We start from the raw sequence: 26,024 nt of genomic DNA, 5'->3' as shown, positions 1-26,024 counted from the left end.
GCTCTGTGGACTGTCTGTTTTAAAGGCGGACCAGAAAACACACCCTGGCCTCTGCACCAAGTTAGTTCCCCAAGGAGGTCAGAGAACATGCATGGCAACACTCTTATTTCCAGAACTACAGAGGCCAGGCTCAGAAATGGATCCTGAATGTCACAGGCAGACTCAATCAGGCAGAACCTAGCTTTCTTTTCTTTCCATGATACAGGGTCTCGATATGTAGCCTTGGCTAGCTTGGAACTCACTCTGTCGACTAGGCTGGCCTCAAACTCACTGAGATCTGCCTGCCTGTGCCTCCTGGGCATGCATCGCCACTCCAGCAGCCATCCAACTTTAATTCAAAAGAAATGGACTGTCAGCTTTCTTTCTTCTTTGTTTCTTTAATTTAGAAAGGAAAGACAGTTTATTAAGAAAAAAACACTCCTGGAGATGGGAGAGTGCTAGTAAGCTGATATAAAAACTCAAAAAGCCTTTGTGTGTGTGTGTGTGTACAGGAAAGTGGAGGCCAGAGGACTAAGTTGCTCAGGATTTGGTGCCCCTTGGTAGTCCACACCTTCTCCCTACAGGCTTGGTGCTCACCTAGTAGGCTTCGTTTAGGCTGGCTGGACAGAGATCTCCTGCATGTCCCTGTCTCTACTTTCCTAGCTCTAGAAAAACAAATGTGTGTCCCCATAGTGGACTTTTTTAGGTGGGACTGGGCACTGGAGTACTTGCTGTAAGGCAAGTACTCCGTTGGCTAAGTGACCACTCCAGCTTTTCTTTGAAATGGTGTCATAAAATAGGTTCTGACCAGTACCCACTCCGTACCTGCCGTATTCCAGAAGAGTGGAGTGGACTCGGGACTCCTCATCCAGCAGCTCCTCTGCTCCCCGCTGCCTTCTGTACTTTCGACGGGGCTTGTAAGCGTCCTGAGGGGATGAGAAAGGCAAGGTATGGAGCATGAGAGGCTGCCATGGACAGTGGCTGGGTGTCTCCTCCAGCCACTGGGGAGCAAGATGGGGGTACCCAGCCAGCTCACATCAGGGGCCGCAGGACACAGAGATTAGGTGTTATAATTCTAACTGTCAACTTGACACAGCCTAGAATCACCTGGGAAGAGAGTCTAGATCAGGCTGGCCTGTGGACATGCCTGTGGGGGCTGTTGTGACTGCCTTAATCCACGTGGGAAGACTGAGCCTGAACCTGGGCGGCACCGTTCCCCGAGGCAGGGGCCTGGACGGTAAAGGAGAAGAGAAAGCTGCCTGAGCGCTGTAGCTGTGTGCACCTCCCTGCTCTTGACTGTGATGTGACTAGCTGCCTTCAGTCTCAGTTCACCCCACAACGACGGACGGGAAGCTGGAAGCTCAAGCCAAAGAAACTCTTATTCTGTTTGTTTTGTTTTTGTTTGTTTTGGTCAGGGTATTTCATCACAGTAACAGAAAGGAAACGAGAGCACAAGGTTTAGGAAGCTCGGCGAGAGGCCATGCTGGGGCTGCCTCTGGCACCTGCAACGAGCTGAAGACCACAAGCCTCAAGTGCTGAGAGGAAGGACAGGACCTGCCACCAGGGCAGAAGTCACCGAAGAGAATGGCCTCTGCTCTTGTGGTTTCCTTCTCTTTCTCTCCTTCCTTCCTTTTCTTTCGTCCTTACATAGCTGAGAGTGGCCTTGAATTTCTGACCCTTCTGCCTCCAGCTCCAGAGTGCTGGGGTTACTGAAGCATGTTCTGTCATCTCCAGCTTCTGTCCATGGTGCTGAGGGACTGAGCTGAGGTCTTTTCAACAATGTGTTTCTTTAATTCCAGATTTTATATTGTGATTGTTAGTTTTAATTGTCAATGCAACAATTAGAATCATGTAGGAAGAGACTCCTAATAAAAAACCGTCTCGAGCAGGTCAGCTTGTGGTCACAACCAAGAGAAGGCTGGCTGAGAGTTAAGCACACATGCGCTCATTCTCTCTGTTCAGACAGTGAATGTGGCTGCTTTAAGTTCCTGCCTTGACCTATAATGGTGGACTGCAACCTGGAGCTGTGGCCTCAGACAAACACTCCCTGCCTTTCTGTTAGAGTGTTTTATTGTAACAACAGAAAGGAAACTACATCACGTAACTTACTTAATCGAGGAACAATAAAAACAAGCAAACACAGAAACGAAATACCTTATTATGTTATCCTCACCAAGCATATTCAGATTATACTTTATGTTTAGCCTTAAAAATATTTTTGGTGCAGTGAGTGGTAGAAAGCCATGTTTTTGTGAATGGAAAACAAAGGAGCACAGCGCTACCCATCTGGGATTCTAGACTTGTTACCTACAGAGCCACACACATGTATGGACTTCATAGAACTCATCTCTTCAGTGTTCCCTGTTTTACGATCACGCTTCCTGCCATCACTGTTTTGTTTTACCTAAATTCCTTCCTATTCTTATTCCAGCACCAGCTTGTTAAATTCCTGATGCAAACTCTTTGTTTTTATTAGAATCAATCCAAATTTCTAGATGACTTTGAAGAGCAGGTATCTTTATGACAATGTCTTGCTTTAAGATAAAGGTTTGGAAACAGGACTGGAACCTACCATAGATGTCCTCTGAAAAACTCCACCCAACAGGGAATCGAAGTAGATGCTGGGACTCACAGCCAAACTCTGGGCAGAGTGCAGGAAGAGTAAAGAGATAGTAGGACTCGGAGGGGACAGGAGCTCCACAAGGAGACCAACAGAGCCAACAAATCTGGGCCCAGGAGGCCCTTCCAGGACTGATGCTCCAACCAAGGACCATGCATGGAGAGGACCTACACACCCTGCTCAGCTGTAGCCCACAGGCACCACAGTCTCCATGTGGGTTCCCTAGTAAGGGGAGTAGAGGCTGTGTCTGACAAAGACTCAGTTGCCTGCTCTTTGATCCTTTCCCCCTGGTGGGGGTCCTTGCCAGAACACAGAGGAAGAGGATGCAGGCAGTCCTGATGAGACTTGATAGGCTGGGGTCAGACGGTAGGGGAGGAGGACTCCCCCTTTCTGAGGACTAGGGGAAGGGAAGAAAGGGGAAAGAAGGAGGGAGAGAGGGACCAGGAGGAGACAAAATTTAAAAAATTTTTGAAGAAAGAGAGAAAGAGACAGAGAAAGGTTTGTGTCTCCCATGATCTTCTGAACAGCCTGTCAAGTGAACAGTCATTATGTGGTTGACCTTCCCACAACCCCGGGCCACAAACCAGCTCACTATCAGACGTGTGTGTCAAGCAATCATCCTAAAAGGTCTCTACACAGTAACGGAAACTTCAATTTTTTCGGAATCTAACACCAGAACGTACGATGGTTGTGGTTTAACTGTAAACTGCCCCCTATAGGCTCCTGTGTTTGAACACTCGGTCGCAGCTGGAGCTTCTGTTTGTGATGATTCTGGAACTTCTGGGCGATGCAGCTTTCATGGAAGAAGTGTGTGACCTGGGGTGGCTTTGAAATTGGCCCCACTCTTGTTATCTCTGCTTCCTGTGTGGACAAAATGCAACCACTCTGCTTCGTGGCTGTCATGCCTTCCTCACCTTGATGGACTCCATCTCCGTGGAGCTGTGCAAACCAGAATAAACCCTTTCTTACCTTCGCTGCTTCTGTTTGGGGTATTTTGTCACAGTAGCAGAGATAAAACACTCCAGAGGGCCACAGCTGAAACAAAAGTGCTCTGGAACTTGAATATCAAAAAGCTTAAGGAAACTAAAATGTCCTGTACATTTTTGCTGCTTCAAAATTATTAAGAATTTTTCCCCTCTTTTATGACAAAGTCTTGCTTTATTTATCCAGGCTAGCCTCAAACTCCTTGTTTCAAGAAATCCTCCAGATCCGGTGGGACTACAGACACATGCCTGGCTACAGTTGTTTTCGTTATAAACGTACAATATAACGAATATAAGTCTACTTTATATGGCACACCTTCTGGTTGAATGTGCACATACATATGTACATATGTACACATTTGACATACGTGTGGCATACAGTACACATCCAATAATCACTAGTGCCCACGTCCTGATGGCCTCATTTGTCAGTTCACCCCCAAGAGGTATCCTATAAGCCCCTTCAAACAGTAGCACTGTACTCCAGTTAGAGCTGTTCCCTGGAGATGACCCAACTTACTAAGTCCTAGTTTACTTTTCTTTATGAAAACTTTCGCTATCCTTAACATGCATAATCTCAAAATTTTAAGCATGTATTTATTGTACGTGTGTTCATGCTTGTGCATGTGGAGATCAGAGGTCAACTTGTGGGAGTCAGTTCTCTCAGGACTGGCAGCAAGGCCCTTTTTCCACTATGCCATTTCACTGGCCCTTATCACATTTTGCAGAAAATATCTGGCACAATGCTTGAGGGCTGTTCTCGTAAAGTTTTACCACAAATATCCCCTAGTTCACCCCCAGTGTCTCTACAAATAGCAAACTATAAATAGCATAAACCAGACTCACACAAAAATGAAAACTAGAATGAACCCTTGACACTGACTGCATGTAATTTAATTCCCACCAAGCTCTCGTGTTATAATAGCACTGCATAATTGAGCTTAACTGCTATTCTCCTCTGTTACCATTGAAAGAGCCAATGACTCAAGACAGGAAATTGGATTCTTCTAAAAAAAGACTTCAAAACAATAGCATAGGGAAACCCAGAGCCAAGGGGACCGCTCGCTCTGCACACAGATGGTAGGCTGGCTGTGTACACTTTTAGTATGTACCTTCATATGCACCTTAACCTTTGATACTGTGAAAGTATTATGAAGCAGAGGCAGAGGCAGAGGCAAGGCACATGCTATTACTTTTAATTTACTGCTGAAGAAGCAGGGGCTGGGCATGTGGCTCAGTTGATAGAGCACTTGCCTAGCATTCGTGAGGCCCTGGCTTCCAGCCACAGACCTGCATAAACACGGTGTGGTAAAATACACCTGTAACTGAGCACTCATGAGGTAGAGAAAGAAGATTAGAAGTTCAGTGTCATCCTCAGCTATATAGTGATGTCAAGGGCAACGCAGGGTAACATGAGACCCTGTTTCAGTAAAACAAAACAAAACAAATCCAACAAATGAAATAATTTGTCCAAGATCCTGGGATATAGTATTGGGTCTAGGATGGCATTAGCCTAAGATAGCATTAGCCTACAATAACATTAGGATTAGGATAGCATTAGGCTAGGATAGCACTGGACTAGCCTAAGATAGCATTAGCCTACAATAGCATTAGGCTAGGATAGCATTAGGCCAGAATAGCACTAGCCCATTAGCCAGGTCTTCCCACGTCAATTAATAATTAAGGCAACCCCTCCCCAACAGGCCAACCTGTTCTAGACACCCCCTCATTGAGACTGTCTTCCTAGGTGATGCTAGACTGTGTCTGGCTGACAATCAAAGCTGACCGTTGCAGCATCTCTGGCAGACACTTTTTAGTCGAGGAGCTATACATACATGTGCTTCCCACCCAGCAGGGCTCCACAGGTGCTTACACCAAGTGCCATGCCCCACCCCAAAAGCAAACAACTGTAATTTACCAGTGCTTTCCTTCTTTTCTAATTTTTACATTAATAAAGAAGCAAGCAAATCAAGGCCGCTGGGTACTAAGTGACAGAGATGTGGAGACAAATGGACAGTATTCATTTGTGCGTGCTGTTCCAGACACAGCCCCAACCTCATCCCGGGCCTGGGCTTCCCGTGAGCAGAGCTCTCCTGCAGACCCAACCGTCTTCTCACAGATCCAGCACGGGTGCCACGTCCAGGCTCTGTGAGTCTGTACCACATTGTGCCACTAAGCTGGGTACATTGGTGCATACCTGTAACCCTGGCACTTAGGAGGCTGAGGCAGGAGAATTACCACAATTTCAAGGAAATTGAGGGATACACAGTAAAACTCAGTCTCAAGAACAAAACTCTCAAGATTTTCTCTTACTTCCCGCTTCAAAACAGAATGGAGCTGACAAGACAAAGAAGTGTAACATGGCACAGAGGGTTACACCTGAGTTCTTCATGTCTTCTACCATCAAGTGACATGTGCCTTTCAATGTCATCACTTTGGGACAACGCAAATTCAGGTCCAGAATTATTTTTTCTGTACAGATTCCTGAGCCAGCTCACAAAGCCATATGGGCCAGGCAAACTCAGCTTCTCATTTTGCTGCAACCTGGGCATCAGCATTAAACACACAGTTGCTTTTTAAGCTGGGTGGCCTATTACTAATCAGCACTAATTCAAACACCAAAACAAGTAACTCAGCTGGGGTAAGGGCTCTGTGGGTAAATGCACCTGCCATGGCGGCATAACGACTTGAGTGTATATCCCTAGAAGTTTACATCCCTACATTAAAAAAAAAAAAAAAATGTATAATTTGAGTATCTTTAATCTTAGCACTTCTACAGGGAAATAGGCAGCGGAGACAGAACAATCACCAGAAACTCAGACACTCTCAGGCCTGCTGCACAGCCCCAAAACCAGGCAAAACACCCCATCTTAAACAGGGTGAGAGGTGAGGATAGCACCCGAGTTGTCCTCTTACCACGGCTGAATCCTTGCGAACCAGACATGTAGAATGTTAGACATGCCAGATACAATGCTAATGTGATGTAATGTTAGACATGCTAGGACAAAATAAAGTCATAAACAGAGGCACAATGTGCCGTGTGCTGCTTCTAGGAGAGAGAGACTGCACCAGACATAGAGCCTTTATTCTCTTCAGCTCAAAGCCCGAGGCTGCGGTCTCCCGGCTCTGTTTCACAGCATCTTAACAAAGCTCCCCACCCCCACTAGGGAAGCAGCTCATGTGCACAGACTCAGTATCAGAATGCACCCGTATGGTGGCTTTCCTGCATAGACTCAAAGCTACTTTGTCTTCCCAAAGCCCGAGTGGGGATGGGGCAGGAGGAGGCGGGGCAGTGAGTTCCATTCACCATACACGGTGGTTCATCGTCTGTTCCCTAGGGCTGTGCAGTTGTTCCTGACTCTGATGGAGGAAGGGGAGCTTTGCATGCTGATTTTTATCCCTGAAAACCAGAACTAAGGACTCAGGGCACGTCGGTGGGCTCCTGTGTCCTGGTGTGTGTGTCCTGAGTGTGTAAAGCAGGTAGGGATGCTAGTATACATTCTCTGCTGCCTGCTCCTGGGTGACGTGTGACTTCTAGAGGGGATGTTTGGAGGCTACACAGTACCAGGGCAGATGCACAAGAACAGGGGGACGTACCGAGAGGTCAACAACGGTCTTGATGGCCTTGTCTTTTCTCTTTAGGAAGTCATCATCCTGCAAGACAGAACACAGGAACTCAACCAGTTCTACTGAGGACTAAAATCAGCTGGACGTGCCAATCTCCCTTATCGAACAATTGTTCATTGCTGCTGTGCATGAAGAACTCCAAATCTGCTTGTTAAAAATTTCTATATGTATGTGCATGTTCCTGTATGCACAGGTGCATGCATGCGTGGGGAGTCAGGAAGATTACCAAAGCTGTTCTTCCTCAGAATTGTCCACCCTTTACTTTTTTGGCAACAGTCTCTCACTGTTCTTAAACTGGCCAAGTGAGCTAAGCCGGGTCCCCTGGGAGCCTTAGGGACCTGCCTGTCCCTACTTCCCCAGGATTGGTAGGACAGCCTGGCTCCTAAAATGTCAGTCCAAGAATCACAGTCGGTATCCCCTGCTTGCAAGGCAGGTGCTTTACCAACTGAGCTAGCTCCCCAGCTCTCAATTTTCTTATTAATTGGAATATATCTCCCATGGGAAGAAGCTAGAACCTCTGCAAATAACGCCAACGGGGCCTTATAGGCAGGAAGAGAAAGGGAGGCTACGGAGAGTAGGGGTTAGACAAGCAGCCTCTGCCCAGTCCTTCAAAGCACTAAACGCTTCGGTAAGTCACCTCAACTCCAAGCTTCAGTTCTTCCATCGCCTGTACAAAGGAACAGCTGCCAGGATGAAAATGGAAGGCAGTGATGTGCTAAAGTATTCGATGGTGCTTAGTGTTCTTATTGTTGCAATTACTATAAACCAAGCCTGCGGGAAATGTGCTACACAAGTGTTTTTTACAAAAATAGAATCGTGGGCCGAGGAGATGGCTCCGTCAGTAATGTCTTGTCCCACAGGCATAAAGACCTGAACTGGATACAGCCAGAACCCACGTAAAAAAGTTAGGCAAGGCGGCACACATTTGTAATCCCGGCACTGGGAGGTAGGGACAGGAGGACCAGCCAGTCTAGATGAATCTATTAGCTCTAGGTGCAGAGGGAGGCCTAGCCCATAATGTAAGAGAAAAGAAAACAGAAAAAAAGTGGAGTGACTGAGGGAGCTACCTGAGGTCAATCAGGTACACACATGCATGCACTCGACCATATACATAATACGCACAAGCTTTTGCAATTTAGTGAAAGTTCTGAGTCAAACACTGAACTTGAGGAGAGAGAACAATAAAACTGTAGAGATTTATCCTCATCAGCCATCTAAAGAACACTTCTAAGTAACCACAAGGCTGCTCAGAGGTGCCGAGAGGGGGCAGGGCGCAGGAGAGCTGCACTCTCTCTACCCTAGGACTCTCCCGTGCGCACTCACCGCCTGTGAGAACAAGGAAGGAACAGCACACACACATTTAGCCAGAGATGCTTCTTCTGCAGCGGACAGCTGTTAATAACAAGAATTAGGACCAGCCAAAGTGCTGAGAATGCCTGTTGAGTGCTCACCCCTAAATGGGACACATATGCCAACTGCAGGATAGAGTATAAATGGGAGAGCTCGGAGAGGATCTGTGCTGGTGGCTGCCCCCCCTCCCCGCTTTTGCTGGTTTGCTGGACTTGCCCCTAGAAACCCGACCCCCTGATCAGCAGGAAGAAGTCGAAACAGGGAATAGGCCCCCATTCCTTTAACCTTTCTCACCTACCTAGTGTTGGGGGTTGGAAGGGATTGGGGTAGAGAAGAGTGGTAGATATAAGAACCCAATAAAGTAGCCTAAAAAAAGTACACCTAGACACAGCTGCATGGCTCAGGGGACATCACAGAAGAGAATGCATAAAGAATTTAAGAACTGGAGGATGAGGAAGAGGGCGGTGGAGTACATGACATGGCCTCTGCACTCACAAGCTCACTGTGACTCCCAGCACAGGATCAGCCAACAATCCAGCAAGGAGTACCAGCTGCACGAGTGGGGTAAGAGAAAACGAGGGAGGAGAGCATGATGTGAGAAGGCAACATGTGGACACGCTGTCCATGCTGGGCAGGAAGGAGCTGGAAGTAGGTGTGATCAAGATACACCTCATACATGTATAAAATTAAAGATTAGAAGAAAACCCAGCAAGCTGAAGAGGTGGCTCAGGCGCAAGAGCTCTCAATGCTCTTACAGAGGACACCAGGTGCTTCCGAGCACGCATGTCAGGTGGCAGGCACACGGCCTCCTGTAACTAGCTTCAGGGAACTCCTCAGGCACTTGCATTCATGAAAACACACAAACACACACAATCCAAATAAAACAAATCTAGAAAAGAAAAAAAAAATTATGCATACCAGGACTGAAAATACCTAGTAAATAAAAAGAAGAAAGTGGAGCACAATACTGACCTCTGGGAGACTGTAGGTCTTCTGGAACTGGGATATAGAATAGGATCGGATGTAGTCACCCATTTCTTCCTTTGTTTCTATAGCTCGTTTCACCAGCCACTGGGGAAGAAAGTGAGGAAGTGTGAGGTGACAGGAATGGACTCCTAGTACAGTGGAACTGCGCAGCCTGGGAAGCCAAGTCAGCACGACTGACCCGAGCAGGTGAGAAGAAACCATGAGCACACCCCGTTCCACGAGAAGGGCAACCAGCTGGGCATCTGAGATGCCAAGATCCGGTGACCTGATGTGACCAGCCCTAAGAAACTGAGCAGCGTCTGACAGCTACAGGCCTGTCTGCCTCTGTCAAGGGAAGGGAAAATCCTTTGGCATTCTTTTGTCATGTAGCTCAGGCTGACCTGAAACCCACTATGTAGCTGAGGATCTCCCCAAGTGCTAGGACGACAGGCATGTGTCCATCTCTTGCTTAAGCCTTGCTAGGGATGGAACCCACAGCTTACTGCATGCTGGGCAAGAACTCGACTAACTAAGTGAAATCCCTAGCTCTCAGTTCCCTAATGCTCTCTTATTCTCTCTCTTCACACACACACACACACACACACACACACACACACGCACGCACGCACGCACGCGCACACACGCACGCACGCGCGCACGCACGCACGCACGCACGGGTGCTTTGCCTGCAAGCATATCTGTGCACCATGTGCACACACTGCCTAGAAAAGTCAAAATCCTCTACACCTGGAGTTGCAGATGGCTGTTGGCTGCCATGCCGGTGCTGGGAGTTGAAACCGCATCCTCCGGAAGAGCAGTCAGTGCTCCTAACTGCTGAGACCCTTTTCCAACCCCTCCATATTTTTATTTATGCACACGTGAGTGCATGGGGAAGGGCAGCACATAAGTGAAGGAGCCTGCAGAAGCTAGCAGGGAGCACTGGATCCCCCAGAGCCAGAGGCACCCTGGGTGTGAACTGTGATGTGGGTGCTGGACACTGGAGTCTGGTCCTCTGAAAGAGCAGTGAATGCTCTTAAGAGCTGAGCCATCCCCAGGCCCAGCTTAGCATCTATATTGAAAGGATCAGACTAACTTTGTAACCTATATGTCTTCTAAAGCCTATAGTTTTAAGTTTTAGGTCCAGGTTAAGCTAAAGCCTCTTAGTACCTTTCCAGAGAACAAAGGAATGTGACTCTATCTGTGAGGACAGATATAAAAAAGAGAGCAAGCAATGACCTTCACTCAGCAAAAAGAATGACCAGACCCTTGTCTTCAAGATAGTGTTTCTTAGCAATCAACCTAGATGGCCTCAATCTTTCTCCTGAGTAGACCCAAAAGCCCGCAGCCCCATCCTCAAGAATGAGCTAACCACCCCCACCTTCAATTGCAGCTGCATCCACACTTGGCTGGACTGGCCAAGCTTGAGCACCTAAGACTAACCAATTATCTTACTTTATAACTTCCTCATCCAATCCTAAATTGCCAAGACTGCAACCTCAAAATTCCCACGCCTTGTCTTTTAAAAACCCAAGGCCTTTGTCTCCCGGGGCCACTCCTTGCTGACCAGCAGGGGTGACCTCATTGCACAATGGCTAAAATAAACCTCTTGCGATTTTGCATTGATGAGATCTGGTCTCCTGAGTTCTCTTCATCCTTTCTGAATATTAGGCTCATGCTGGGCCTAACAATATATTCTAGATAGCGAAGAACTACAACAGGAGCAAAGCAACTCAACATTAGAGCTCTTCGTGAACAACTGTGAACAACGAAAGCTCAAGGTGCCTGAACTCACAGAGCTCCTTCTACCTCTGCCTCCTGAATGCTGGGATTACAGGTGTGCCACCACAGCTCGGCTTCAGCGGCTAATCTTAATGGCAACGTTTTTTTTTTTTTTTCTGTTTGTTGCAAGAAGAGAGAGAGTATCATAGAGAACGCTTGGGGTGCGACCTCTCTTCTGTCAGATGAAGGAAATCCTGGGGGGGGGGGGCAGGGCTGTATTAGAGTAGGTATGAGTATTGGGCCTAAGGCGCTGGGATCACAGAAGGGAACATTCTCAGAATTCTTGTGACATTTAAGGTAGATGGTCCTGAGTTTTCTAGAACCTTACACAGAGACACTACATTACTTTGCTCAATGATCTGTAGCTACAAAGATAAAGCTGGGCGGTTTTCCGTATCAGGTGGCTGAAAAGCCTGCGTTTTACTATGGTTCCCAGTCCTATGAGGCTGGTATCTGGAAGAAGCTAGCTCTGCTCTTCCTAGTTTCTGACTTTAAAACTCATGTAATTAAAATTGAAGCATGCTGTTGTGTAACATTTTCTTCCATGATTGAAACAGGAAAGGTAAACAACTCAAAATAACACCAGGAAGTCCCTGAAATTGACCAGATTCACTAGCCTCCACCCTGCCAGAGTAAGCAATAAACGCTGAAAAGGCCACTAGGACACAAGGAAGCCAAGCTACAAAGAAGACTCTGAGTGCGAACCGGCAGCCTAGAAGAAGCAGAAAGCGGGGAGCTGCTGGAAGAGGGTTAGACCGGAAGGATGCTCTCCAACTTAATGAGCTGCCAGGAGGCTGTGCAGTGTGCTCCAGGCTCCCAGCTGCCTTCGAGGCAGCTCCGTCCCTGCAAGTAAGCCCTCACCCACATTCCTGTAAGTAACTCTAAGAGTATCCTTCAGTTCAGGCTGAACTTTGGTGCTATCTGTACTTTGGTCTGCTGTGGGCTCCCTATCTGAGGTGAGTAGCAATATGTGGTATGTCTCCCCAGAAAAAGTTTTGCCATATAACACTTGTACCAACACAAATATGCATATCACACACATGCTCGAATTCATTCACATACTGACACACACACACACACCATGGACAGTGCACACACTGAGCCTCCTTTTTATTCCTGCTCTCCATTCATTCTTTCCACCATTAATGAACACATCAGAAGAGAGAACCTTTTGTCAGAGTTACCAGCTCCTCCTCAGAGAGAAGACCTCCATCCTCAAAGCTATTTGGGGACAGTGTGGTTTACCAGGCTCATGGCATACTTGGCCAGGTCCAGTTGCCTAGGCACCTAGATATGTGGCCCATAGCAAGGTACTCCGGGGGAAAGTCTATAATCTGTTTTTATTAACTAAATGCAGTATCTTGATTATAGACGTTGGAGAACTTCTCATCTTCCAACCTTTATGTGGGTTCTGAATTTAGGTCATCTCAATAATTCAAATTACGCTTGTGTAGAAGGCTGCCAGCACAAGTAAGAGACATCATTAGGCAGCAGCTGCCCAGAATAGGTTGGCCTCAAGAGCATGCTACACAGCACAGACACCATGGGAGGCATCCCTGTGCTGTGTACACCCTGGGAGGACCACCCCTTCTGTTATTAGCATCTTCCACTCTCTTCCAGTTTACCACCAGCCCCACCGCCAGAGACCGTGGACACTGCTGAAATCATAAACAGAGCAGGAAGCACTAGCATTAGCCTGTACTCGAGCCTCCTCCATTCCCACCAGGAACCATGGCCCCGGATTATATGGTTCTGTCCCAGTTCCTTTTTGTTTCTGTGACAGAAAAATCTCAACAAAAAAACAGGAAAGCAAAAGTTTACTCCTTCTCACAAGTACAGGTTACAGTCTATCTCTGTGAGCAAGTCAAGAACTTCAAACAGCTAGTTGCAGCTCGTCCACAGTCTAGAGCAGAGAGAAAGGAATATGTGTACAGCTAGTGTTGAGCTGTACTCTCTTCTCCTCAAGAGTCTGGGACCCACGCCAGGAACGGCGCTGCTCCCTTTCAGGCTGGGTCTTCCCACATCAATTATAACAAGCAAGACACTCCCTCACAGACACGCCCAGAGGCCAAGCGGATCTACAGTCCACTGCTGCTCCCTTCCAGTGCGATTCTAGGTGGTGTCATACTGAGGAGAGCACTAACCGTGTAGCCAGGCAGTGGTGCTCCACACCCTTAAATCCAGCATCTGGGAGGTAGAGGCACAAAAATGTCTTGAGTTCAAGGCCCACCTGGTCTACTGAATTCAAGGACAGCTAGGGTTACAGAGAAACCCTGTCACAAACAAACCAACAAACAAACAAGTGCAGAGATGCTGCGTGATGGATCATGTGATCTGGGAGAGACGTCTGCGTCCCAGCATCCTCTCAGAGAACCTGCTCTCCAGTCCCCAATATCAAAGAGAATGGAGGGAACCCCCTAATCAACAGTCACTTTCTACCGTGACTCCTCCAGCCTTGAAAAGAGTGCCTACGTTTACAGACTCAGATGCAGTTATGGAAGGAAAAAAACATGTCTTAGCCAGCTTGTCTAGTCTGCTTGGCAAGCAGACACCTAAGGATCAGTGTCCTCTGGCTTTCACATGCATGCACACACGTGTATGCCCACAGGCACAGATACCCACACACACCCGTGTGCCTTCACACATGTGCACCTCCACACTCATGCACCTACAATCACATGTGCACTGATAACATGCACACACAGCAAAACACACATACAAAAAGGAAAACAAAAGCCACTGATGGGAACAATTAAGATCACAGCAGAGGCTAATGTAAAACTATGACAGATGAAGGACGAGCTGCTTTTTGGGAATGACGGCAAAAATCCCTATCAACCATCCTGCACCAAATCCACAGTACATCCAGGATCCAGGCTGGGCTGTGAGAGCCAGATGTGTTCCAGGGACTCTTAGTACGAGGCAAGAATCCACACAGAAGCCCTCACCTGCACGACAGGGAATATGTGGATAAAATCCATGCCCTGGATCTGGTGGGGCTCCAGCTGGTGAGGACACTTCATCCTTGGGAGAACCGAGACAATCTTTTCCGATAGAGCTCTGTCCAGGAAAAAGCAACAAGCAGAGTCAGGACACACTGGGTGGCTCTACAGACATCTCTAACATCTGGTACTCTAGACATCTGGCCTAGTGTGGGTAACAGTGACATTTGGCCAGGTTCATCTTCATCCCCGTGGACCGGCAAGAGAAGCACTAGTTGTGTGCATGTAAGGTCACAAAACGATTCTTCTCAACGTTATCACTATTTCTTTTTCTTTTTGCTTTTTTAGGCAAGGTCTTGTGCAGCCCAGGCTGGCCTCAAACTTGCTAAGTAAACAAGGATGATGCTCCTGCCTCCACCTGGGTGCCTCCACCATGGTGGCATGTGCTGTTTATGTTGGTGCTGGGGAACTGTGATGGACGCCACACTAGGACAAGCATCTCTGCTGGCACCAGGCCCCAGCTCAGTGAGTCCCTATGATCCACACACCACCACGCGCTCCCTCTAGTGGGCCACCATTTGGTAGCTTAAAATCCAGAGGACACACAGCCAACCATCTTGTCTGCCTTTCCAGAAGTTTCTCCCTGGCCACTCCTCACGGCCAGCTTAATCAAGCAATTCATAAACACCCGGAGGGGAGGATACAGCAAGTCATTCTGAGGTTTATGAGCCTCTTAAAACTGCCTCCCAGAAGCTACAGACGGTCTCAGCAACAAAAGTAGGAGTGGCTGCCAACAGGAACCCCAATGGCTGGAGCAATAGGGAAGGAAGCGCTGGGACAAGTGTTGGGGTGGGGGTGGGCAGGGCACGGACAGAACAGGGCAAGGAAAAGAAGTCAGGAAGACTTCATAGAGACTTTCACCAGCTACCCTCTGCTTTGCTCAGGAACTCAGACTTCCTAAAAAAACCAGGAGAACTTTTTTCTGAACAGTCAGAACTTCCTAAAAAGTCCCAGTGAGCTTTGTCAGCCTGACACAGCTTGGAGTCATTTGAGTACGCCTCCCAGATGACACTGGCCTGTGTGTGATTAGGGGATTGTTCTGTTCACTGCTATAAGAGTGCCCATGTGGGGAGCACCATCCTAATGCAGGTCACCTTGGGGTGTACAAGAAAGTTAGCTAAGCGTGAGTCTGAGGGTGAGTGAGCAAGCGGGACTCTGTCATGGAAACTGTTCCCATTCCTGCTGGAGTTAACGAGACTGTGACCTGCAAGCCAAATAAATCCTTTTTCCCCTAAGCTGCTTTTGATCATGGTGTCTACCACAGCAACAGAACACATTCAATAAAACTAGTGTAGGTCACCAGGCAAGCTTCCTGAGAGTTCAGACTGAGAGTTTAGTCTGACCACTGTCGTTACAGACTACCAATCTCACAATTTAAGGGCATCTTCCCATTAGACAGGCTCTCGCTCTGCTGCCAAGGAAAGCCTGAAGTTGTAATCCTCCTGCCTCATCTTCCGGAACGCCTGGGTTACAGGTGTGCACCACCACATCCAGCCAACTCATTTCAAGCTGTGAGTGTTAGACACACTTTCCTCCTGCACAGCAGTCAGTTTGTCGTGGATCTAAACGCCAGCCCTACCACCACCTGTGGGACTAGCAGCAAGTCATCAGCTCCTTGGTCAGACTGACCCATAACAAAATGAGAAGGAACTGGGACAGCGAGATGGATCAGAGGGTAAAGGCGTTTTCGGCCAAACCTGAGTCCAGTCTCCAGGACCCACAGGGTGCCAGGAGAGAAGCAACTTTTACATGTGTTCAACGCCACATGCAAGCAAGCTCTGGAGCACGCACACATATACACAGGGCTGGGAAGAGGTCCCCTTTGCTGGAGCCCTCTCCCCTCCAGCCTCAGGCCCACAGCACCATCCTGCAGCACCTCACCTACAGCTGCAAATGCCTCCCGCGGCGCTCCTCCCTAGTCTCTGCCCCAGCTCTAACTGTTCCCAGCGCTGATGCCGCTTCCATATATATTTACTCCTTCAAGATTTACTTTTTGCTTTTTGATTATAGGTATGTGTGGCCAGAAAAGGGCACTGGATCCCTTGGAGCTGGAGTTATGGGCTGTGCTGGCTAGTTTTGTGACAACTTGACATGAGCTGTATGCAGTCATTTGGGAAGAGGGAATACCAGCTAAGAAAGTACAGCCACTAGAAGGACCTGTGGAAAAGCCCGTGGTCGTTTTCTTAATCAGATATTGACGTGAGGAGAGCGGGCACAGCGCATTGTGGATGGGCTGTATTTGAAAGCAGGCTGAGCACGCCTTGGAGAGCAAGCCAGCGTGCGGCACCCGCCTCCAGGCTCCCGCCCTCACTTCGTTCTAAGATGAACTGTGATGTAGAAATGTGAGTAAAATAAACCCTCTCCTCCCCAAGCTGCTTTTGGTCGTGGTCTTTATCATAGCAGGAGAAAAATAACTAAGACTCTGTTGTGGGCTGCCCAGCTTCGGGGCTGAGGACTGGACTCTGCTCTTCTGAAAGAGCAGTACGCATTCTTAACCACTAAGCCATCTCTGCAGCCCCACATTTTACTTACTTGCTATCTGTAGTGTGTGCCATGCTGATTATAAGCTTTGTGAAGGCAGGGCACTTCTCCTTGGTGTCCCCAGAGTGCCCGAATAATGCCTGACCCCCAGTATTAACACAGACTTGATAAATATTTATTGAAAGGATTAATTAAGTTCTTTTCACCTGATACTTGCAATTTTCTCTTTTAAGAATTACCATTTACTCTGGCAAGATGGCTCAGTGGGTTAAGAAGCTTGCTGCCAGGCCTGACAAACTGACTTCAATCTCTGGGACCTAAATGATGGAAAAAGAAATTGACTCCCTCAAGTTATCTTCTGGTCTATCTCTCTCTCTCTGTCTCTCTCTCTCTTGTCTCTCTCTCTCACACACACACACATAATTTTTAAGTACTATTAGTTTGAAGAATTGTATTTTCTTTTTTTTTTTGATCCTATCCCTGTATTTAGTAATTACTATAAAAAGTTATACATTTAAGAATCTACCTGAAGATCAATCAAATGACCTGTCTTCATAAATGCCCTTACCATTCTGAAGGCAACGTTAGGATGGTAGTTGGAGATAGAAGGTCAAATAGAAACGTTAAAAAGTCTTCTCTAAATTCTTAGACTCCAGGAGAAACTAATGATGTTAATGGGTTAAGGATCAGAAGTTGGGAGGACAGCTTGGCAAGTAAAGGAAACATAAGCCCAAGGACCTTCAAGGTACTCCTAAAACCCATAGGGTGTGGGGTGAAGGGAGGGGGAGGCAGACATGGTGATGCACCACTGTACGTACCCCAGCACTGCAGAGTGGAGACAGGCAGTGCCCTGGGCACACTGGCCTGCAGCCTAGTCTAGTTGGCAAGCTCCAGGCCAGTGAGAGACCTTGTCTTTAGAAAGGTAGACAGTGCTTGAGGAAACACACACATGCATGCCTACACATACCAGATCAAGCACAGCCTTATAACATGAGAAATAAAAAGTATGTGTATATAAACATAGGAGCACCAACTCCATCATAAAGACCCCCCCCCCCCCCCCATTAGATTCTTCTACGGCAAGCCCTGGGAACTTACATTTTTTGACCAATTGTAGAGTTTTCCTGAAAGAGTAAATCAACATCCACATCGAAGTTGCAAGTGGTGATACACCACGTCATTCCTCCTACTACCTGTAAGAAAGGAGAATGCTGTTTCTCAGGAGCCCCGCCAGCGGAGAGGCGGCAGGGTGCAGACTGAATTCCTAAACAGTTTGTACACATTCAGTAGCACACAAAACTAAATCCCAGTGTGTGTGCATGTGTGCTTGAGAGAGAGAGAGACAGAGAGTGTGTGTGTGTGTGTGTGTGTGTGTGTGTGTGTGTGTGTATAAGCAAGATACCAAAGTCTGGTAGAGATCCTCATGCTGCAGACCTTGTTTATTGAGACAGGGCCTCTCACTGTCCTGGAACTAACTTGACCACTTGATTTGGCTGGCCGGCCAGAGAGCCTCCTGTATTTTTCTGTCTCTATGACCCTAGTGCTGACGTAACAAGTGTCTGTGGCAACACGCAGGTTTTTATATGGATCCTGGGACCTGAACTTAGGTCCTCACGCACACATAGCACTTTCCTTACAGCTCTCTACAGCCCTCCCAAATAATGGATCTGTAGAGTGTCTTCCCAGCACTGTCCTAAATCCTTCTGCCGTGGGGCAATGTCCGTCCCTGCACGTGTGCTCCAGCAGCTACAGGCCCTGGCTGGTTACTGAGCATTCATAGTGCTGCCAGGATAACTAAAAAGCTGACTGTAATCATGAAATCGTCTTATCACTCACTACTCCTCTTTCTAGGGAAGGGTCAGATAGTATGTGTTCAAAGATTTCTTTTGTCATGGGATAAGTGTGTGTGTGTGTGTGTGTGTGTGTGTGTGTGTGTGTGTTTTCACCTGTTCATGGCCACATGGAGGCAGAGAGACACCAGGTGACCTCTGGGGTTCTATGCCTTGGCTTTGGAGATAGGGTCTCTCACTAAGCCTGGAGCTCACCATGACCAGAGAGCCCCAGGGAGCCTCCATTCCCCAGCATGGAGATTACAACTGTCCACCACCATGACTGGCTCTTATGTGGAGACTGAATGAGATGCTCACACTTGTACACCTAGCACTCTACCCACTGAGCACATCAGCTGAGAGATATCTTAACCCAGTTTCTGACACGTGCCAGATGGAGAGAGATTATGTGTTTTACCGACCAGCATTGTGGGCAACAAGGCGGACATAGTCTGGCTCCTTACTGAATAGCTGAGATGTACAATAATATACACATTTCCAGGTCCCTAGCCCAGGCCCACCTATGCAGTCTCCCCAGCCTGAGAAAATACTCTCTTGCTTGTTTACCTTTCTCAAAACATTGTGCACAGAAAAGGAATCCAATTGCATCTATTGACTGATAATTCTCTTTGAAGAGGGATCTGAGTATATCCCTGAGGAATCTGTATTGGGAGGAATGGAATCAAGGGTACAAAGGAAGTGAAAAACCACCACTTCATCCTCCGTTACCTTGGTTAATCTGCTATCCTTCACAGAAATAGCGTACCTTGTCAAAAGGAGACAAGCCTTTAATTCTTGCTCTGAAATACCCAGCTGCAACCAAGAGCTCCAGAATTTCAGTCAACTTGACATTTTGTTCTTCATCTTCTCTTGTTTCCACCTAGAACAAAAGGGATGTGTGTAACTGGTAAAGACCTTGACTGAATGGAAACAAAATATATCCTTTCTGGTGGTACCACAGTAGAACTGCCAAGAGTCTCATGACTCTGGCTGAACTACTGCACTATTTTCTCAAAGCTCTTAAGGTGGCTCAGGGGACACAGTGCTTATCATATTAGCATGAGGACCTGAGTTCAAATCCCCAGGACCCATGTAAATCCTGGGCAGGCTTAGCGGCTCACCTGTGACTCCAGCACTTGGAAGGCAAAGACCACAAGCGAGCTATTAATAGCTAGGCTAGTCCAACGAATAAACTCTGGGTTCGGCTGAGAGGTCTCGCCTCAATGAATAAGGTAAAGAGTGACTGAGGAAGACCCCTCAATGTCAGGACTCCACATGCACTGGCATACAAGTACATGCACACCCACACATACACATGTACTCACACACATGTGACAGTCCATACACATACACACAGACATGTATAGACACCACACATAAAATGGACACACACATATACAAATAAATAAAATAGGAATTCTTCACGTATTCAGCCATCACGTGCCATGAAAATACTGCCAAGAAGAGGCCAACACATCCCAGAAGGACCCTCTCCTACCCCAGTGCACTGTGTATAGCATTCCTGCAGGCTGCCTATGGCTGAGGCCTCTCATCCACTCACCCCAAAATATAGAACCATATTTTTGCAATAGAACCAATGAAATAAATTTTTGGCACAAGACACTGAATGGGGATGTTTGATCCGAAATTCACTCCACACATTACACAAAACGGAAAGGGGCCATGGGCTGATACATGGAAAAGACCATCCTTTCCTGAAGCCACAAAATCCCACCACACTGGTCAAAACATCCAGTTACTAAACCCAGAACACTGGAAGCCACAGAGACGGTTCAATGGCTAAGGGAACACACTGTTTCTCTAGAGGACCCATGTTCAGTTCCCCAAGCCCACACCAGGCAGCCCACAAACACGATAACTCATTCCAGGGTATCCAACACGCTCTTCTGGCCTTCATAGCTACCCAAATTCATGTGTACATGCACACACACAGACATATACATAAGTAAAAAAACAAAAAATCTGTAACCAGGGCACTGATGAAGCTGAATCCCTATGTGCTCCTGAACAAGGCCAAATAAACTCTCGGCTGTCCTGCGGCTCACAGAGGCTGGAAGGATCTAGTCATGGTCTTCTCCCACGGGCTTATAACTGAGCAGCATGAGTTAACAGGAGTGAGGGCCAGGTGACAGTGATCTTGTTTTGCCTTGCCTCCCCCTTACTGAGGTTACACGCATGCACCACCACCCATTTTTCATCGTCCTGGGCATAGAGCTCAGAGCTTGTATGCAGGCACTACACCCCGAACCCTCATTATTTGGATCTTTAAAATTTTATCCCTGTACTATAGTTTTGGGGACACAAAGCCTTTATATAGTTTGTTAAATTTATATCTGTGTACATACTATATAATACGGTCATTGTTTCGTTTTTCCTGTGTTTTGCTTTTTCTTCTTTGAGACAAGGCCTCACTACATATGTCACCCTGGCTGGTCTGGAACTCACAATGTAGACCAAGCTAGAGAAGAGCAACAAATCAGACCCAGTCTAGCCTAGTTGGGAATCTCCAGGCCAATGAGATGCTGTCTCAAAGGAGGTTTTCAGTGTTCTTGAGGATGACATGGGAGGCTCTATTATGACTTACACACACACACACACACACACACACACAGAGAGAGAGAGAGAGAGAGAGAGAGAGAGACTGATTTTAAGTGGCAAAGAAGAATTGAAATATTACAACTCAGACCCCATTCTTCACAATCCCAAGCAAAATCAGAAAAACACATACATAAAGTTTTACCTAATGCAGGGGTCTGACAACTGACAGCCACATCCCCCACCCACTACTATATTCTCAACAGAACACACTGACTGTAATAAATCGGAAGGAAGATGAAACAGAAGGATGTATGAGGGGCGCTGGGAGGCAAAATCGGTGCCAGTGAATATGAGTGGGTACAAGGCACGGTGTCCAATAATCAGAGAGCAGACCTCGGCCAAAGACTGCCTCCCCCACCTTAGAAAGGGGTCCCAGTGCAGCAAGGGTGTTCCCTATTTCTCTCTGGAAACTGGGTCTCTTCACTGAGCTCTAAGCTTTGAGTAAAGCAACTGGAAACCACAAGCTCTAACAGTGGCCCAATGAGGTTGCGCTTTTATTCCCAGCCAACGTGGAAAATCCTGCCCCTAGGATCGCGCGAGTACGTGACTACAACCGCGCCTGGAGAAGTCGTCCCTCTTTACTATCAGCAGCAGGGTTTCTGTCCCAGCACAGAGCACCAATGGAGAGGGTGTCCTCAACTCTGCCACCACCCCGATGTGCGCATGGCTCCCAAACTTCCTCCATCCTCCCCGGCCCGGAGGGAGGATCGGAGGGCTCCAAGCTGGGGAGGTGGCATTCTTTCTGGACGAAAAGGGAGTGAGAGGAGGGCCACCTGGACCCCCGCAGAAGGAGACGAGCGTCCCAAGGTCACCGCCCTCTGCACACCGGGAGCCAGGACAGTCCCGCCGCACGTCTCGTGACTGCTGAGACTCCTGAGCGCAGCAGCCTTGGCCTCGGGAAGCCAGTCTCACAACGCGAGGGGCTTCCAGGCAGCCCGAGCCAGGGATTCCCGGGGACCTCAGGATGTATGAGGTTGCATCTGCGCAGGGATCTGGATGTTCCCTCCGTCCCCAGAGGACCCAGGAATCCTTAAGTTTGCGCCCAGCAACACGCTGTGCCCCGGCACGCCAGGGGACCAGTCAGCTGTCCCTCCAGGGTGCCCAGGGCCCGCCTTGGGGCGGGCACACCTGAGCAGAAGCGTAGAGTGTCCCCGCCGCCCCCCAGGCCGGTCCCTGCCCGCCGCCCGGGCTTGGCCCTCTCTCCCCAGCAACCCCAGGGTGTCAGGGACAGAGGTCCTCACCTCGGGGAGCCCCTGGCCCTCCGGCCCCTTGGGTAACCCCATGATCCGGATGCGCTGATGTGGAGCCAGAGAGAGCCGGCCCTACAACCCAACTGTGATCCGGGTGGGGTGCAAAGCGGAAACTTCCTTCACTGGAGCTGACACTACCACAGCCGGTCGGAGAACCGTGGCCCCGCGGAGCATGCGCACAAGGGCGGAAGAGCGGTACCACTGCGCCTGCGCAAGGGCAGCCAGACCTGCTGGGCGGGGCTGGATCCTCCTCCCCTCAGGGGCGGTACTGAGCTGAAGATTCCTCCCAAGCTACTTTTTCTTTCTTTCTTTTTAAAATGTTGCTTTTTATTTCCTAAGTTTTTTTCCTTAATTTTTTTTTCTAATACTTATGTTGTTGTTGTTTTAGTTGTCTTCATTTTCTTCTTTCTTTTTCTCGAGGCAGTGTCTTAGCCTGGTTTAGCACTTGCTGTATAGCTAAGGATGACCTTGAACTTCTGATGCTTCCACATCCCAAGTAATGAGATTATAGGCTTGTGCCGCTATGCCCAGCTCAATTGTTTGTTTGCTTTTGTTTTTGTTTTTTAATCAGTTTACAAAGTAGCATGTTTCCTTGTGGCATTTTCATGTAATACCCTTCCACCTCCAATATTTCTCCCTTCAATTGCCATATCACCTATGTTCTTTTACCATCCCCATTCCCCTCCAAGAACTTCTTAAAAGCTATTTCCCTGAGCCATGAGGATTTCTTGCATCCCGGCTCCCTTTTCTTTCCTGGCTATCAGATGTTGTGAGTTTGGTTCTCTCCAAACCTGCAGAAGCTCCCGGCTCCTGTGTCAGACCCACAAGAAGATGTACTCAGGTATTTTGTATGCAGCTAAGCCAGTTCTAGCCACGCTCTTGTGCAAGTTATGAATATGTGGACCCAGGGACAGAGAACCCCAAAAGAGATGATTTAGGTTGGCTTCCTCCCAGTGTCTGCAGCTTATTCCCAGAAAGCTTCGTTTGGGATGTTAGTCTCCAGCCCATCTCATCCTGGCACTCTTCGTCTTTCTGGGAGAAGTATTTCGCAGAGTCCTGTGATATTAGCTGCTGCCTCACAGATGTATGTATCCCTTGCCTGCCCCAGGGGACGGCAGCTATACAGAAGGGTTGTCTTTTCGCCACCAGCCTAGCACACGTTCCGTATGGGCTTCCCAGCCTGTTTTCAGTTTGTAAGAAATGGAGGCAGAAGTGACAGGAAGTCTCTTGCTGTGGGAGGGGTCTTTACTGCAGCAGTGAGAGTACTTGCCCCTAAAGGGCCTTTGTGTCTGCTCCCTCTTCCTTATATCTCTGATAATCTCCATATTTTTTATTTATTTATTTTAAGTGTATGACTCTTGTGCCTGCCTGCATGCCTGTATACCATGTGCATGCCTTGTACTCACAGAAGTTTGAAGGTATGAGACCCCCTGGAATGTGAGCTACCCATGGCCACTGGGAATCAAACTATGCCCTCTGCAAGAGCAGTAAAACCTCTTAACCAGTGAACCATCTCTCCAGCTCCTGTGATGGCTATTCTTCACTGTCAACTTGACTACATTTGAGTCTTAGTTTGGGTTTCATCGCTGTGAAAAGATAGCACAACCACAGCAACTCTTCTAAAGGCAAACATTTAATTGGGGCTGGCTTACAGTTTCAGAGGTTTGGTCCGTTATCATCATGGTGGGAAGTGTGGAGGCACACAGGCAGATATGGTGCTGGTTGAGCTGAGAGTTCCATGTCTTGATCTGAAGGCAGCAGAAGGAAGCTGTACCCCACACTGAGAGTAGCTTGAGCATATGAGACCTCAAAGCCCCCACAGTAACACACTTTCTCCAGCAAAGCCACATCTATGTCTTCTGCTTCAGTTCCTCATGTTTTCTGCCTTGAGTTCCTGCCCTGACTTCCCTTCACGATTAGCTAAAAACTGTAAGATGAAATAAACTCCTTCCTCCCCAGGTTGATTTTGGTCATGGTGCTTATCACAATAAATAGAAAGTAAACTGGGACAGTGTGTGTGTGTGTGTGTGTGTGTGTGTGTGTGTGTACAAGGAGTTCCAGGCAATTATGAGTCCCCTAGCATGGGTTGGAAACAGAATGAGTCATCTGAAAGAACAGCAAGTGCTTTTAATCACTAAGACTTTTCTTCTTCTTCTTCTTCTTCTTCTTCTTCTTCTTCTTCTTCTTCTTCTTCTTCTTCTTCTCCTCCTCCTCCTCCTCCTCCTCCTCCTCCTCCTCCTTCTTCTTCTTCTTCTTCTTCTTTTCTCTTCCTCTCTTCCTTCCTCCCTTCCTTTTTCCTCCTTCTCCTCCTCTTCCTCTTCCTCCTTGTAAATGTGGGTCTTGGGAATCAAACTCAGTTCTTATGCTTGCAAGACAAGCCGTTTACCCACTGAGTTGTCACTCCTGTCCCTTCCTCCTGAAAGTTCTTAACTGTACACTATTTTGCAGTGCTAAAAGCTTTGCAGTTGTGCAACACTGCATTCTATATTTAGCATGACATTATTTATGTATTTATTTATGTATTTATTTATTTATTTATTTGCTACTAAGGATTGACTTTAAGTATTGTGCAAGCCAGACAAGGACTCTGCCACAGAACCATCTCCCAACTGTATTTTTCATTTTTATTTTGAGATAGGACCTCACTGAGCTCCCCAGTAGAGTGTTGAACTCACTCTGTTCCTCAAGCTAGCCCTACACTTGGAACCCTCCTGCAACAGACTCCCAAGGAGTTAGAATTATAGTCCTGTGTCATCCAGGCTGACAGCATGTAACATCTTTACAATAAAAAGGTCGACATGATAGTACATGACAAGATGATTTAAACCAATGGTTTTCAACCTTCCTAATGCTGTTTAATACACTTCTTCATGTTATGGTGAGCCCAAACACAGAATTACTTCATTGCTATTTCATGACTGTAATTTTGCTACTGTTATGAATTTTAATGTCAATATCTGAAATGCAGGGGTCATGACCCACAGGTTGAGAACCTGTGGTTTAAATCCTATGTCCTCTGGACTGAAGATAAAACAACCCAACACACACACACACACACACACACACACACACTTATACACATACACGCACACACTGATGATTTCCCCTAACAACTCCCCAAAGAATAGTTTTATTAACAGATTCCAATAATTTTCATAACCGTACTCTATTAGCTTCATTAAAAATGATTTGACAAGGACCCTTCTCCACAGCAGTGAAAAACATGCTGTGGAGTATCTTCTGTGTTCTCTGTCTCCTAATAAAAACACTGACCAGGCTTGGCTGGTCAGTGAACCCCAGGGACGCCCACCTGTCTCCAGCCCCCACCAGCTGGGACTATAAATGCACACTAATGAATGTACTGTGGAGGTGCGTGGTGAGGATTGAACTGGGACCCTGAGCTCGTGCAGCAAGCACTTTGCCAAATGTGGGTTAGGTCGCTAGCCTACACATGGCCTTTTACGTCTTCATAGGTGGTTCCAGGGAACGGCCAATTTGAGAAGAGTTTGTGCCAGAAGTTCTTCTTGGTGCTGGAGTTA

At 47.6% G+C, this 26,024-nt stretch overlaps 1 protein-coding gene across 1 annotated transcript in view; it reads right to left on the bottom strand.

The window, feature by feature from the left end:
• The window catches only part of Ccdc93 (coiled-coil domain containing 93), a 63,874-nt gene extending 41,235 nt beyond the window's left edge, over nucleotides 1-22,639 (bottom strand). Inside the window, exons 1-7 of the mRNA XM_055601876.1 lie at nucleotides 22,477-22,639; nucleotides 19,383-19,496; nucleotides 17,886-17,980; nucleotides 14,253-14,364; nucleotides 9,532-9,630; nucleotides 7,180-7,236; nucleotides 805-905 (exon numbers count right to left, since the gene is read on the bottom strand). Coding sequence (XP_055457851.1) covers nucleotides 805-905; nucleotides 7,180-7,236; nucleotides 9,532-9,630; nucleotides 14,253-14,364; nucleotides 17,886-17,980; nucleotides 19,383-19,496; nucleotides 22,477-22,518 — 620 coding nt within the window. The 5' untranslated portion in view covers nucleotides 22,519-22,639. The remainder of the gene's footprint in view (nucleotides 1-804; nucleotides 906-7,179; nucleotides 7,237-9,531; nucleotides 9,631-14,252; nucleotides 14,365-17,885; nucleotides 17,981-19,382; nucleotides 19,497-22,476) is intronic.
• Nucleotides 22,640-26,024: the final 3,385 nt, after the last annotated feature.

This window comes from Psammomys obesus, unplaced genomic scaffold, assembly GCF_907164565.1.
Source record: "Psammomys obesus unplaced genomic scaffold, mPsaObe1.curated_primary_1811, whole genome shotgun sequence".
Classification (NCBI taxonomy): domain Eukaryota; kingdom Metazoa; phylum Chordata; class Mammalia; order Rodentia; family Muridae; genus Psammomys; species Psammomys obesus.
This window is presented reverse-complemented; position numbering and strand designations above follow the sequence as displayed.